This window comes from Sturnira hondurensis, unplaced genomic scaffold (assembly GCF_014824575.4).
Source record: "Sturnira hondurensis isolate 20B ecotype Veracruz unplaced genomic scaffold, ASM1482457v3 Scaffold0018728, whole genome shotgun sequence".
Classification (NCBI taxonomy): Eukaryota; Metazoa; Chordata; class Mammalia; order Chiroptera; family Phyllostomidae; genus Sturnira; species Sturnira hondurensis.
The window spans coordinates 19,455,486-19,469,474 of NW_028091359.1; the positions used below are offsets into that span (position 1 = coordinate 19,455,486).

General features: G+C 47.5%; 1 protein-coding gene across 1 annotated transcript in view; it reads right to left on the reverse strand.

Annotated features, from left to right (window-relative positions):
• Positions 1–10,986, reverse strand: part of PRPF8 (pre-mRNA processing factor 8) — a 31,184-nt gene extending 20,198 nt beyond the window's left edge. The window contains exons 1-23 of the mRNA XM_037070351.1: positions 10,898–10,986; positions 10,592–10,702; positions 9,438–9,606; positions 8,354–8,518; positions 8,050–8,268; positions 7,711–7,923; positions 7,453–7,578; positions 7,251–7,356; positions 6,051–6,241; positions 5,803–5,922; positions 5,525–5,714; positions 5,270–5,389; positions 5,026–5,160; positions 4,542–4,671; positions 3,632–3,828; positions 2,810–3,016; positions 2,527–2,690; positions 2,273–2,399; positions 1,962–2,154; positions 1,499–1,686; positions 1,174–1,412; positions 599–745; positions 211–421 (exon numbers count right to left, since the gene is read on the reverse strand). Of these exons, the coding sequence (XP_036926246.1) occupies positions 211–421; positions 599–745; positions 1,174–1,412; positions 1,499–1,686; positions 1,962–2,154; positions 2,273–2,399; positions 2,527–2,690; positions 2,810–3,016; positions 3,632–3,828; positions 4,542–4,671; positions 5,026–5,160; positions 5,270–5,389; positions 5,525–5,714; positions 5,803–5,922; positions 6,051–6,241; positions 7,251–7,356; positions 7,453–7,578; positions 7,711–7,923; positions 8,050–8,268; positions 8,354–8,518; positions 9,438–9,606; positions 10,592–10,691 (3,657 nt within the window). The 5' untranslated portion in view covers positions 10,692–10,702; positions 10,898–10,986. The remainder of the gene's footprint in view (positions 1–210; positions 422–598; positions 746–1,173; positions 1,413–1,498; positions 1,687–1,961; positions 2,155–2,272; positions 2,400–2,526; positions 2,691–2,809; positions 3,017–3,631; positions 3,829–4,541; positions 4,672–5,025; positions 5,161–5,269; positions 5,390–5,524; positions 5,715–5,802; positions 5,923–6,050; positions 6,242–7,250; positions 7,357–7,452; positions 7,579–7,710; positions 7,924–8,049; positions 8,269–8,353; positions 8,519–9,437; positions 9,607–10,591; positions 10,703–10,897) is intronic.
• Between the last annotated feature and the right edge of the window lie 3,003 nt (positions 10,987–13,989).

The following is a 13,989-nucleotide window of genomic DNA, read 5'->3' on the forward strand; positions in this document are numbered from 1 at the left end:
AAGGTCAAGGTGAACCTGTCTCCAGTACTGCCAGAAGAGCAAGGACCAACTCTGACCACACTATGCCCTGCCTACCCACGAGCCTCAGCTGGTCAATAATGAAAAATTGGTTGGTATCCCTCACCCCCATTTATTGCAGAGGCACAGGGAGGCATATAGCACAGGGAGACATACAGCAATGCTGTATCAAGCCTCCTTCCCAAGTTGTACCTCATTCTGCAGGTTCCAGACCCCATCCTTGTGGGTGAACTCCTCATAGCTGGTGCGACATTTAGGCAGAATACGGCACTCAAAGCCACACATGTTGAAGAGCAGGTTGGGGTTGTCCTTACTATACACGGACACAAAGCTGTTCTCCCACTGAACTGTAGTCACTGACCGTGGCAGCCGGTTCTTGATGTCCCAGAACACTGCCCGACCCCTGCCCACAGAAAACATTTGGTCACATCAGTCTCCTGGAAGAAAATTCCCTTCAAAGGCAAGAGTGAGGATATCCTGAAAGAGTACCCAGGACACCACCTCTTAAATCCCCTCTAATTGATCTCTGAATCCCTCAGGCTGGTGTTCTTCCAGCTCCACAGCCCCCACTTGAACTCACAAGTTGACGTCATGTTTCATGAGGCGCATGCGGGCATCTCGGGGCCAGCACTTCTTGTTATTATAGCCAACGATGTTTTCATTGTTGGGGTCAGGGTGCTCTGTCAGGTAACGCTGAATCAGGTCTCGAGCCTCATCTGCTGTGAACCTACACCAGGCAAGGTGTACTGCTGAGGGCCCCAGGGGATATACTAGGACCTCATTAGACCTACAGCTAGTAATGGAGCCCACCCCAAACACCTATCCTACTCACAGGACTTCATTCCATTTTGGAGCCCCAACCCAGCAGAAAGTCAATTAAGGTACAAGAGCCACTTCCAGAGGCTGGGCATATGTCTCAATGCCCTGCAAGGATAAGAATCCAGCCCTGGCCAGGTGGCTCAGTAGTTTGGAGCGCTGTCCTGTATGCCCAAAGACTGTGGGTTTGATCCCCAGTCGGGTGCACACATGATGTAACAGATGGCCTTTCTCTCTCACATTGACATTTCTCTCTCCCCACTCTGCTCCCTGAAATTAATAAACATACCCTCAGGTGAGGATTAAAAAAAAAGGGTAAGAATCCAGGCAAGCTCTCACCTGAAGAAAATGTGGATGCGATCAATGTATCTGCAAAAGAGACGAATTGGGTGGGCGGTCTCAGTGGCTATGTCCTGGAAACTGAGAAAGTCATTTGGCATCTGAGGAGGCCCAGCCATCTCACTGGCCCGGTGTAATCCCAACACAAGCAAATCCATCACCAGGCCATAGTACTGCACGATGAATGAGGCAAACTGCAGGCCTCTGATGATCCCATATGAGTTCGTGTGGTTCATGTCCTAGAAATAGAGACTAACAACTCTTAACTCCTGTCCACAAGGCAATGCCCCCTACAATTCCTCGTTACACTGCCCCTAAGACACACCTTATAGTTGATGACAACGTTGTTCTTGGCTGTCATGTAGTCAGCTATATTGTGGTCTACAATGAGTCGCAGCAGCCTGTTCAGCAGGGTCAGGTCGATCTTTTCATACATCTTCTCAAAGCGTGACTCCAGCATGACATTGCACTCACCCTCACTTGTCTCCCACACATCCTGCAGGTTATTGATGCCTGAAGAGTAAGCCAGACAGGTCCCCGGAAGGTCAGAAATTCCCTTTCTGCACCAGTGCCCACGACAGATACTATACTGCACAACCCCACTGCACTGCCACTCTGTCTAGTCACGTGGATGACTAGCAGCATCAGCTTTGTTCAGTTTAACGTTAACACTTACTTCCTTGGTACCATGCAGCAAGAGACTAAATGAATTATGCTGCCCAAATGAGAATGCTGATGTGGAACTCACCTCATCTCCCTTCCTCAGGGGTGATTCTAGAAAAGTTTACCTTGGCACCACTTGTAAACAAGCAGAGGAGGTGGTTCTGTGTCAGCAGGCTTGATCCAGGGTGGGAAGAGGCGGCGCTTGTCAGCTTCATACCACAGGTACTGGTCCAGGTAGGCGTCAGTGATCTTCTCCAGTGGTTCCACATCATACACTGGCACCAGGTGGCTATAGAGATCCATGAACTCAATGCCCACCTGTGGAACAGGGAAACTGGCTCACACCAATCCACCAATCTATCACCTGAGGCAACTGGCCAACCTGGGTGCCATGAATAACAGAGCCAAAATAAAACTCAGGGAGCACCTCACTCACCTCTTTAAAGGCTCTCTGTGTGAGAAGGTGACGCTTAATGCGGGACAAGGCCTCATGTGGGTTGTCATAGGCTTGCTCAATCAGCCCCAGCTCCTCCCTCTGAGACTGGTTTAACCGAGACTTCACACTGACGAGGAAACAAGAAAGTGAATGAGAACCAAGAGGAAACCAACCCCAGAAGGGACTGAGGCTAAACCTTTCTTTGCCATCTCCCCATCGCCTTCCCACAGGAACCTAACCACTCCACTCCTCACCTGTAAGCTTCCTTGAGCCGCTCCAAGGCCAAGATGAGCAACTTGGTGTCATGTTTATAAGACAGTGGGGGGAATGGGATGGGTGAGAACCTGCGGCTTTCCAACCAATGCACAGTGGTGGTATATACTGCCACAGCTTCCTCTGCTGTGATGTAAGGCCCATCCTGCAAGGCAGACATAATAATTAGCCTCCTACTGTAGCCAATCCCTCCAGAACAAGGCATGGGCACAACTCTGCAGTCCACCCCTGCCATCTACCACAACCCAGCCTACAATGCCTAACCTTCAGGTAGTTGTGCTGCCGCTCCTGTTCTGCCTTCAGGTAGAGACGGGTGAGGCGGCCCAGGTTCTTTTTGCAAACAGTTTTATCCACAGTGGCCCCACGGCGGATGCGTTCTCGGTTGTAGTGGGCAGTGTTGGTCCACCAGTCAGCCTTGGCCTTCACATATCGAAGGATCATATTCTCTATAGGCGTTGGCAATCCAGGGACCTGAGTGTGCAAAAGGCACAATGAGGAAATGATGGGAACTGTGGCCAGTGTGGCTCACTGGACTGAGCACTAGCCTGTGAACCAAAAGGTCTCCAGCTANAGGTAGAGACGGGTGAGGCGGCCCAGGTTCTTTTTGCAAACAGTTTTATCCACAGTGGCCCCACGGCGGATGCGTTCTCGGTTGTAGTGGGCAGTGTTGGTCCACCAGTCAGCCTTGGCCTTCACATATCGAAGGATCATATTCTCTATAGGCGTTGGCAATCCAGGGACCTGAGTGTGCAAAAGGCACAATGAGGAAGTGATGGGAACTGTGGCCAGTGTGGCTCACTGGACTGAGCACTAGCCTGTGAACTAAAAGGTCTCCAGCTAAATTCCCAGCCAGGGAACATGCCTGGGTTGCAGGCCAGGTCCCTCCCTAGTTGGGAGAGTGTGAGAGGCAACAGATCAATGTATCTCCCACATATTGATGTTTCTCTCCTTCTCTCTCCCGTCCTCTTTCTCTAAAAGTAAAGAAAGTGATGGGAGTCATACGGCCCCCTGAAAGCATCCAGGAGTAGTAATCCTAACCCCAGGAAGATGATGTACATGACTCCTCAGAGTTGTAGAGATACCAACCTTCCAGGGAATGTTGGCCTTCCAGCAGCGCCAGGCTTCACTGAGGTGCTGCAGAATTGTCCTGGCTTTGTTCTGTTTAATCCCTTCAGGCATCATGTCCAGAATGTCATGCATTACAGCTGCCCGAAGCTCAAGGTCAAAATGTGACTCCACTCGCTGCTTTGTTACAGTCTTCGCCACCCCCTTTGAGTGGCGGCCTAGAAGTGAAGTGATTAAAATATTCATTGCTTTTAGCTGTGGCCAGTGTGGCTTAGTGGACTGAGTGCCAGCCTGTGAACCAAAGGTTCACCGGTTCAAGTCCCAATCAGGGCACATGCTTGAGTTGTGGGCCAGGTCCCCAGTTGGGGGCACACAAGAGGTAACCACACATTGATGTTTCTCTCCCTCTCTTTCTCCCTCCCTTCCCCTCTCTAGAAATAAGCAAATAAAATCTTTTAAAAAATTCTCAAAAAAAGAAAAAAAGATTCACTTAACAAGTCTCCACCTTCATGACCGCCTCACTAACCACAGTTACAACAAAATAAGAAACAGAACAGTAGGTCTGGCTCATTAAAGAATGGGGGCTTAGCCCTGGCTGGTGTAGCTCAGTGGATTGAGCACAGGCCTGAGAACCAGAGGATCACGGTTCGATTCCCAGTCAGGGCACATGCCTCGGTTGCAGGCCAGTTCCCTGCAGGCCAACTCCCAGCAGGGGACGCACAAAAGGCAACCATACATTGATGTTTCTCTCCCTCTCCCCTTCCCCTCTAAAGGTAAATAAATAAATAAAACCTTAAAAAAAAAAAAAAGAATGGGGTTTAGAGGCTGAGCAGGTATTCTCAGCCTCAAACAAGGGCAGCAGACAGAAAAGCACACATATGACCTACTCTTGAAGATGTAACAGAACTCGGGCATAGAAAAAACCACTCACCTTCAAACTGCCGGGCTAAGAGGTTGCCCAGCCATCGCTCCAGCAAGGGGGTGATGCCGCGCATGAAAAACAGCCAGACCCGCCAGCCGGCAGCCCAGAAGCCGCAGCCAGGGCCCTTCCCTACAGGGCCCTATGATCCCAAGCACAAGTCAAGAATATAAGTTAGCAATTCATTTAGACAACAACAGAAAACTGGCAGAGATGGGACAGAAAGAGAACTTATGACAGCATAGGGGGGAAAAATGTGGGACCTCAACAGCATTTTAGCTGGTAAATGAGAAAATTTAAGACAGAAACCAGTAACTGAAATTTCCTATTTAGACCTACAGATGGGCTTGGGGGTTGGGGGAGTACTGAGGGGAGGAGGGCCATTGAGATTGACAAGGAGAGGGCGGTAATGACACAAATAGGTCCCTGGAAAGCACCCTGACTAGATGTAAATTAAAATGGCTCTGACAGAGTGAGTGCGCGGGCAGGGTCCCACCGTGTTGAAGCGGTAATAGATGAGATGCTTCAGGTCCTTGCACATGCGAATCTGCCGCATCAGCTTGTATTTATACCGGTACATGCCTGTCAGCTGCCCCACGTGGGCGAAGATATACTGCAATCCATCTGCCAGCTGCAACACAAATGCCCCATCTGGCTTTCAGCGAAAGCCATCTCCACAATCAGCGCAGACTTCACCTGGCTTTTCACCTGCGGTAGGGGTTGGGGATTCATAGCCTCACCTGGAAGGCATCCACATTGCCCAATCGATACTGCACATGGCTATCTACCACCAGCTTAGTTAAACGCAGAACTTCTCGACACAGGTGGAAAGCATTCCCAAAACGAGATTTCTTTCTTTCCTGGAGAAGATGCCGAGAACAGGAAAAAAAATTAATCAGCAATGGTCCCAACTAAAAGTACGCCTTCTTTGGGGGCCAGAGCAAAATCAGTCCATCCCTAAAGCCCAGGAGACCCCTAAGGTCCAGTGCAGGCACCTTGGTGGTGAGTGTCTTGACAGGCTTGAGGTTGAAGTTGTAATCCAGGTGAAGATAGTTAAGATTTTTACGGTGAATGAGAAGGTTGAGCATGTTGTAGCCCTGGCGGCAAACCTGTAGCCCCACCTCAACCCAGTCCAGCTTTGTGGACTGAAAGAATTTGGTGGCTTTAAAGGAGCGGAACAGATACCTGGGGTGGGAATGAGGAAAATGATGTTAGCCTGCTGATTTGGGGGGAAATAAAAAGCAGTTTGAGCAGGGGCCCACAGGTACCTTACCTCTTCTTTTGGGCTTTAGGGGGCCGATGCTTCAGGGCATTAAGCACATAGTACTTAAGCAGCTTCTGGTAAGAGACCCTCACTTTCACAGGCTGCCCAGCAGGACAATGCTCCCGATACCTGGGAAAACAAACCCAGAAGAGATTGACCCATCTCTACTTCCAGCCACACTACTAAAGCCTGCACGCCCACCCAACTGGAGTCTTCTCCTATACACCCTCTACCATCTCCCCAGGTGGTAGCTTTACCAGTTCTTGACAAGGGGTATGTCCAGGGCCCGGCGGGTCCGACCAGAGCGTAGGTTGAAAGGCCGTGGGGCCCAGAGCAGGGCAATGCCATTGGCTGTATTGTCCGTGTAGAGGGGTGTGTCCTTCAGGAAAGGCTCTACAAACTCTGGGAGCTCAAACTCCTCATCATCATCCGGTAACGGCTCCTGACTCTGAAAGAAGAACCCCCAAAGGTTCAGCTCTTGCTGAACTGAGCAAAGACCTGGGATGAAAGGGAAACACTCTGGGGCCAAGCAGAGTGGCTACACCTGCCATGGAAACTGGGCTACCTGAGAAGAGAAACCCTAAAGGGCCAGGGCAAAGGGGGCCAAGAAAACAAGCCAGAGCCAACCATGAAAGCAACCATCACCAGTCACACTCTAACTGGCTCATTACCAAAGGCCTCCCAAAGGGGCCCAATACTGTAAGTAAACACTGCTCTCCACTCCTGCTCAAAGCTTCAAAAACTGGCCTTGGGGAAGCAGATTTGTTCATGTTGAGAACAGAATGGAACATAGATGAATATCAAAAAACATTCTGTGCATAAGAAGCCAGTCATAAAAGACCACAGGTTGTATAAAAAAAATAAAACCCAGAAAGAAAAGAAACAGAGCCCTGGATGGCATGGCTTGGTGGATTGAGTGCCAGCCTGTGACACAAAGGGCTGCAGTCCGATTCCCAGTCCGGGCACATGCCAGGGTTACAGGCCAGGTCCACAGTAGGGAGCATATGAGGCATACTGTATAATTCTATGAACCTTCCAGAAGAGACAAATACAGAAACATCAAGTAGATTAATAGTTGCCCAGGCAAGGGAGGTTCAGAGGAAATGGAGAGTGACTGCTAATGGGTGCAAGGTTTCTCTGTGGGGAAATGAAAATGTTCTAAAGTTGCCTGAAAGCTGATGGTTGTCCAATTCTGTGAATAAACTAAAACCCACCAAATTGTATGCTTTAAATGTGTGAATTAAATATCAAGAAAAGACTTTAAGGGAAAAGAGAACATAGTAAAAATATACCAGAACGAAAAGAGTTCTGGAGGAGTAATAATAAAGCCCACATGCAAAATCACAGAAACCAAAATTGTACCAATAACTCCGCCTTGAAGGACTCTTAATCTAGTAATGCCTCGCTCAAGGTCAGAAAATTTCTCTTAGAAAGTCAAATGTGTCCCTTCCTCTCACCTTGACTGAGTGCCTGTGGGAAATCGGGTTGATCAAAGGATCAAAGTAGAAAGCTGGCAAATCAGGATCCTCAGTTTTGATAAATACAACATTAGGAGTGTGGTACCTAAAATGAGACAAGTGTTAGCCAAGATTCTCTTGTCCAGGCCCAACCTAAATGCCAGACTTCTCTCTTCCCTAACTGTGGTTCCAGCTCTCTCACCAGGTGAGGTGGACGTGGTGCGGAAGGTTGTTGTACAAGTAAGGGAAAGCAATCTTGTACTCAGTGCGTATAGGCTGCCGGATGATGATCTTGTTAATGTCATTGAATTCATTCCAGTCTTCATCCCTAGGGTACAAAATCAAAGATGAGCAAATTAGTTAGAGCTTAAAATCTAGTTAGTTAGAGCAAACTAGTTAGTTAAAATCTAATCAAGATTAAATTTTATTCAACCCCAAATCCCCACTCTCTCCAACTTACTGTAGGTTGATATCTCGAACAAGAGGTTCAAATTTGGGGCCTCCAGGAATGGCCATATTGAGTGCCTTGGAGGTAAAGAAGGCCTTCAGATCAAACAGATAGAAATAGTTGTCATCCACCAAATCTGTCAGAAGCTGATTGGCCAGGCGGTAGAGAGTGGACATCATGGGCAGTGTGAACTGCCAGCGCTGATAAGTGGAGCCATTAACATACCTAGGAAAAAAAGAGAGACTCATGTCAGGCCAGTGTACCAGGAACCAAACCACACTACCGGCTGCTCTCCCAAGACGCCTGGATTTCCAAAACTCTTACAGGAGTGGTAAGTCCAACCACACTCACTTCCTGCTGTCTCTCAATGGCTGGTGGTCATAGAACCAGTCCAACACGGGGGCATCCTCCTCAGGGTCCAGTTCTAGCTGAATAGCCTCCAGTGGCTCAACATCTAGGATGTTGTCAGCATAGTCCAAAGGCGGCTCCTCATCGTCAAAAGGGGGAAAGCGCATTCTCTTGAAATGCCTCCTGTCTCTTTTTTCTCGCCGCATCATAATCCACATTGACCTGGAAGCCAACAATAATGCCACACAATGGTTTCCACCCACTGCCTCCCTACCACCACCACACACCATATTCCTGCCTTTCTTACCCCCACTGGGAGATGTAGACAGGCTCAATGACCCAGGGAATCTCATTGACGAAGGAAATAGCTCCTGTAATGTGGTATAGCACAGGCACATCCCGAATCTGCTCCCAAGGCATAGGCATGTTCTCCAGGAGTTTGAGGACTGCATGTGGCATGTACTTTAGGGCACTGAAACATTAGGAAGACAGGTGATTACGAGTCACAAGGTGTTCTGCTACCTGTCCCATTCAGAGAAGACACATGGTACCACAGTACCATATTCCACAGAAGACCCCACCTTAAAAACTTACTATGCAGGCCTTCCACAACCAGGAACTCTGCTTCTCCGTCTCCAATTGTGCTACTCTTCTTAAATTCACAGTCCCACAATATTGGGTTTCAGTCCTTCTAAATACAGCTTTCAGGCTGTCTCACTTCCTATGCTCTCTGAGCATTCCCATAAATAATAAAATATTCACCACCCTTTATTACAACCATTTGTCTCATGTCTGTCATGCTACTAGACTAAAAGCTCTAGAACGGCCATTACTTCCTGTTTACCACTTTGTCCCTGGTACTTGAGAACCATCCCTAGCATAGTTCTCAAGAAGCACAGTTCTCAAGGTCAGAGTTTTGAACTACAACAAAACTTCCAAGGTTGTCTCAGTGGTTAATGAACTGGTGTTCATAATGAACTGGTTAACATCTTTGTGTCAAGATGGAAAAGGGATCTGCTGAAGTATTTATACCTGTTCTCACTCAGCTTTGGGCCACAGAAAAATAAAGAGTATAGATACCTCAGGAGTTAACTACTCCTGAGCCTGAGAATTCTGGTCACTGAGGAGTTACAGGCAAGAAGAATGCACAAAGTGCCCTGCTATGGGCCTCAACCCTTGCAAAGATAAGGACATTTTATCACAGCACCAATAGGACAAAGGAAGATCTGGAATTATCACAGAATCCTAATGGTTTTCTCCCTTTTCTTACAACCACCAAGAAGATTAAAGTCCCAAAATGATAGAGTAGCTACCCAGGCCTACACCTTATGGAACAGGGAGAAAGCAAACAGGCCAAAATCCAAATGAAATAATCCCAGGATGTTCTTTACCCCAAGTAGACCCTTTTGTCATGGCGAAACTTCCTGTTGGTCATGTCTCCATGGTCTCGAATGATCTTCCTGACGTGTTCTGGGGGCATGTCCTCCTTTTGAGCATCCACAAATCCAAACTTCCGCTTTTCTGCATAGCGCTTGGCCTGCAATTGCTGCCATTTTCGGGCTACAAAGATACCTCGATTTAAAGGACTGCACACCCTTAATCTAATCATCTCCAACTCTCAACCTACAGCAGCAACTTTCAACCAGTGTGCTACAAGAATTTTTCAAACATGTAATACCTGGCTATTTAGTCAAGGGCATGGACCTCTTTTCTCTTAGATTGTCATGTAAAAAAAATGACAACAGCCAACATAACTGTCTGGTGTGAAGGAACCAAAACTATACCTATTTATTCTGTCAAATCGGCAAAAAATGTATTTTTTGGTGTGCTACAGAATTTGGTAGTTAATTATGTGTGCCATGAGAGGAAAAAGGTTGAGCCCAGGTTGGCTAGCTGAGTTGGCAATAGCGTTACCATATATGCCCGATTTCAATCCCTGGTTAGAGCACATACAAGAAGCAACCAATGAATGCATAAATAAGTGGAACAAGAAATCAATGTTTCTCTCTAAAATTTTTTTAAATCAAAACAAAAATAAAAAGGTTGAAAATCACTGCCCTAGGGTGAGGGCCTGCCTGTCAGGATGTGTAAGAGGCTCTGGCATCCAGCAAGAGTGCTCCTAGCTAATTCTCTTGTCATCTCACTATTCTTTATTTTTTCTTTCATCACATTCACATTAAAGGTTTTTTTTTTTAACTCTTCACAAATGTGCATATCTTCCTTACCCAGGTACGTTACAGGTAAGCTTTTTTATTATCTATCTCCTTCATAGCATTTCAAACCCATATAAGGGCAGGTGTTCTGTCTACCATCACTATTGCATTTCCATTGTTTGAATCAGTGTCTGCAAACAGACGTTTTTAAAGACCTGACTGGGTGAAAAAAAATTAGGAGGGGGTGCCTAATAAGTGAGCTAACACCTAATGTTTTGATACTTGCCAAAACACAAGGAAAAAAGGTTCAACCCCCCCCAGCACGCGCGCACGCGCACACCCATCCCCACGTCTCGGGGCCCGCTGACAACGCTCTCGCCCGCTTTCTTCACCTTTCTCCTGCAGCTTCTCCTCCGACATGTAGTCCGGCAGCGGGGCTAGAGGGCCGGGCACCGGATTACCCGGCCCTCGGTAAGGAAATACTCCGGCCATGTCCGGAGAATCTGGGGGGAATGCGGAAGAAAGAATTAACAAGGCAACAGGGCCCGGGCCCACAAGAGACGCAGCAGCAACGCATCGAGACCCCCGTCCTGCAGTCCCTCCACGCTTAGCGTGGACACAGGCCAGGCTAACCCCTCTGGCCGCTCAACTCGACGCCCCCCAGGCCTTCCGCTGCCCCTTAAAAATCCGCCACACACCTCCACAGCCCCTCACACAGACAGCAAGCCGCAGTCAGGGCAATGGCGGCAGGGCTACGTCCGCACCGCGTTGCCAACACTGGGAAGTGCGCAACCCAGGTTCAGCACTTGACCCAATAGGCGCCGATGCGCTCAGACAGATTAGATAGCTGACCAATTACAGTTGCACATCGAGCCAACGTGGGCGGGCTTATAGGCGGAATTATTTGAAGGCAAGGGGGCGTGGTCAGAGTAGGCACAAGGCCCGCCTCCCGCGTTCTGAGGGTGCTTCTGGGCCCTCAAACAGGCTTCATCGTTTTATCTGCGACTGGCTTGGGACCGCTACAGACTCAGGCTTCCAGGGTTTTAATAAATTTCTCAAAGTTTGCATACTATTCTGTGTCTAGTCTCATAATGTAAACTTGAGGTCCAATACTAGCTCCGAGTCAACCAGTCTTTTGTTCATGCATGCTTTCATTCATTCAACCATCATTTATTTTATTTTTTCATTGATGTTAATTTTTTAATATTTTAAAAGGATTTTATTTATTTATCTTTAAAGGGGAAGGGAAGGAGAGAAGGAGAGAAATATCAGTGTATGGTTGCCTCTCATGGGTCCCCTGTTGGGAACTTGCCTGGAACCCAGGCATGTGCCCTGACTGGGAATTGAACCAGCGACCCTTTGCTTCACAAGCCCGTGCTCAATCCACTGAGCTACACCAGTCAGGGCATATTTTTTTCATTGATGTTTTTGGGAGAGGGGGAGAGAGAGAGAGATTTTAAAAATATATTTTATTGATTATGTGATTACAGTTGTCCTATTTCCCCTTCATTCCCCTCCACCCTGCACACCCCCTCCCCCACCATTCCTTCCCCTTTAATTTATGTCCACACGTCACAAGTTCATTAGATTCTATATTTCCCATACTATTCATGCTCTCCCCCTGTCTATTTTCTCCTCACCATCTATGCTACTTAATCTCTGTGCCTTCTCCCCGCTTCTCCTCCTCCCACTCCCGTTACTAACCTTCCATGTGATCTCCATTTCTATGGTTCTGTTCCTGATCTAGCTAGCTGTCCTCTTAGATTGCTTTTGTTTTAGGTGTGGTTGTTAATAACTATGAGTTTGCTGTCCTTTCACTGTTCATTTTTTTTATCTTCTTTTTCTTAGATAAGTCCCTTTAACATTTCATATAATAAGGGCTTGGTGATGATGAACTCCTTGAATTTGACCTTATCTGAGAAGCACTTTATCTGCCCTTCCATTCTAAATGAAAACTTTGCTGGGTAGAGCAATCTTGGCTGTAGGTCTTTGAATTTCATGACTTGGAATACTTCTTTCTAGCCCCTTCTTGCCTGTAAGGTCTCTTTTGAGAAATCAGCTGACAGTCTCATGGGAGCTTCTTTGTAGGTGACTGTCCCCTTCATTTTAATCTTGGCTAATGTAATTATGATGTGCCTTGGTGTGTTCCTTCTTAGGTCCAACTTCTTTGGGATTCTTTGAGCTTCCTGGATTTCCTAGAAGTCTATTTCCTTTGCCAGATTGGGGAAGTTCTCCTTTATTATTTGTTCAAATAAGTTTTCCACTTGTCGCTCTTCCTCTTCTCCTTCTGATACCCCTGTAATTTGGATGTTGAAACATTTAAAGATGTCCTGGAGGTTCCTAAGCCTCTCCTCATTTTTTAAAAATATTTTATTTATCTTTAGAGGGAGGGGAAGGGAGGGAAAATGAGGGGGAGAGAAACCAATGTGTGCTTGCCTCTCACGTGGCTCCCACTGACGACCTGGCCCGCAACCTAGGCATGTGCCCTGACTGGGAATTGAACCGACCACCATTCTATTCACAGTTCATGCTCAATCCACTGAGCCACACCAGCCAGGGCTCATTTTTTTTGAATTTCTGTTTCTTCATTCATTTTTCTCGTTCTTCTGGTCCACTCCCTTGATTTGAGTCCCAGTTTCCTTTCCATCACTATTGGTTTCCTGTGCATTTCCCTTAATTTCAATTAGTTTAGCCTTCACACGGTCCTCTAATTTGTGACTACAATCAACCAGTTCTGTGAGCACCCTGATCACCAGCGTTTTGAACTGTGCATCTAAAAGTTTGGCTATCTCTTGGTCGCTTAGAATTATTGACTCTGGGGCTTTGAGTTGTTCTTGAGCCATACTGTTTTGGTATGTTCGCACCTGTTACATATGAGGGGCAAAGCCTGAGGTGCTCACCAGGGTGGGGCAACTCAGTCTCTGGGTTGTGACGCTGTATGTGGGGGCGGAGTCAGAGAGGGGCAATGGCGGTCCCCTCTGCTGCTTCCCGCAAGCCGCTGGGGACTGTGCGGTCTATCTCATTGCTCGCTCCGTCACCTGGTTTATCTGCGCACGAATGTGTGACCACGGTCAGCCAGCCGTTTTGTGCCCTCACTGCGTCTGCCCATTGCCACCCCACGCCTGGGATCTGCCAACCGCCGCCTGTGTGTGCCTGGGTCGGTCTGGCTGATTTTTTCTGCACAACCCCTGTCTGCCAGCCCCTGGCTCCGCCCCTCTTACCGGTCTGGCTTACGGTTTGTTGTCGTCGGACTTCTGTATAGTTCAGTTTTCTGTGTTTTGTTTGCGTTTTTGTTACTAAAACTTTGTTGTCTTTGAACTTGGTTGTGCGAGGAGGCACAGTGTTTCCACCTATGCCTCCATCTTGGCTGGAAGTACAAGAGAGAGATTTGTTGTTTCACTTATTTATACTTTCATTGGTTGCTTTTTGTGTGTGCCCTGACCAGAGATCAAACCACGATCTTGGGATATTGGGATGATGCACTAGTCAACTGAGCTACCCTGCCAGGACCTCAATCATCATTTATTGAGTACCTGCTATGTATTATTGGGAACATAGAAGGGGGAAAAACAACCTCACTGAGCTCGCAGGGTATCGAGGAGGCAGACCATGTTCTTAGATGCATTGTTACGGAAGTTTGCGGGGAGGGTGTTTAACCCTGCTCAGAAGTCAAGGACTAGTTTAGTCAACAAAACTAGAAAAATAAGAAGCCATGGGAAGAACATCCCTGGGTGCCTTTCTCCCCTCTCTTTCCATTCCTCTTTTCTCTTTCTGCAGTGATTACACTATG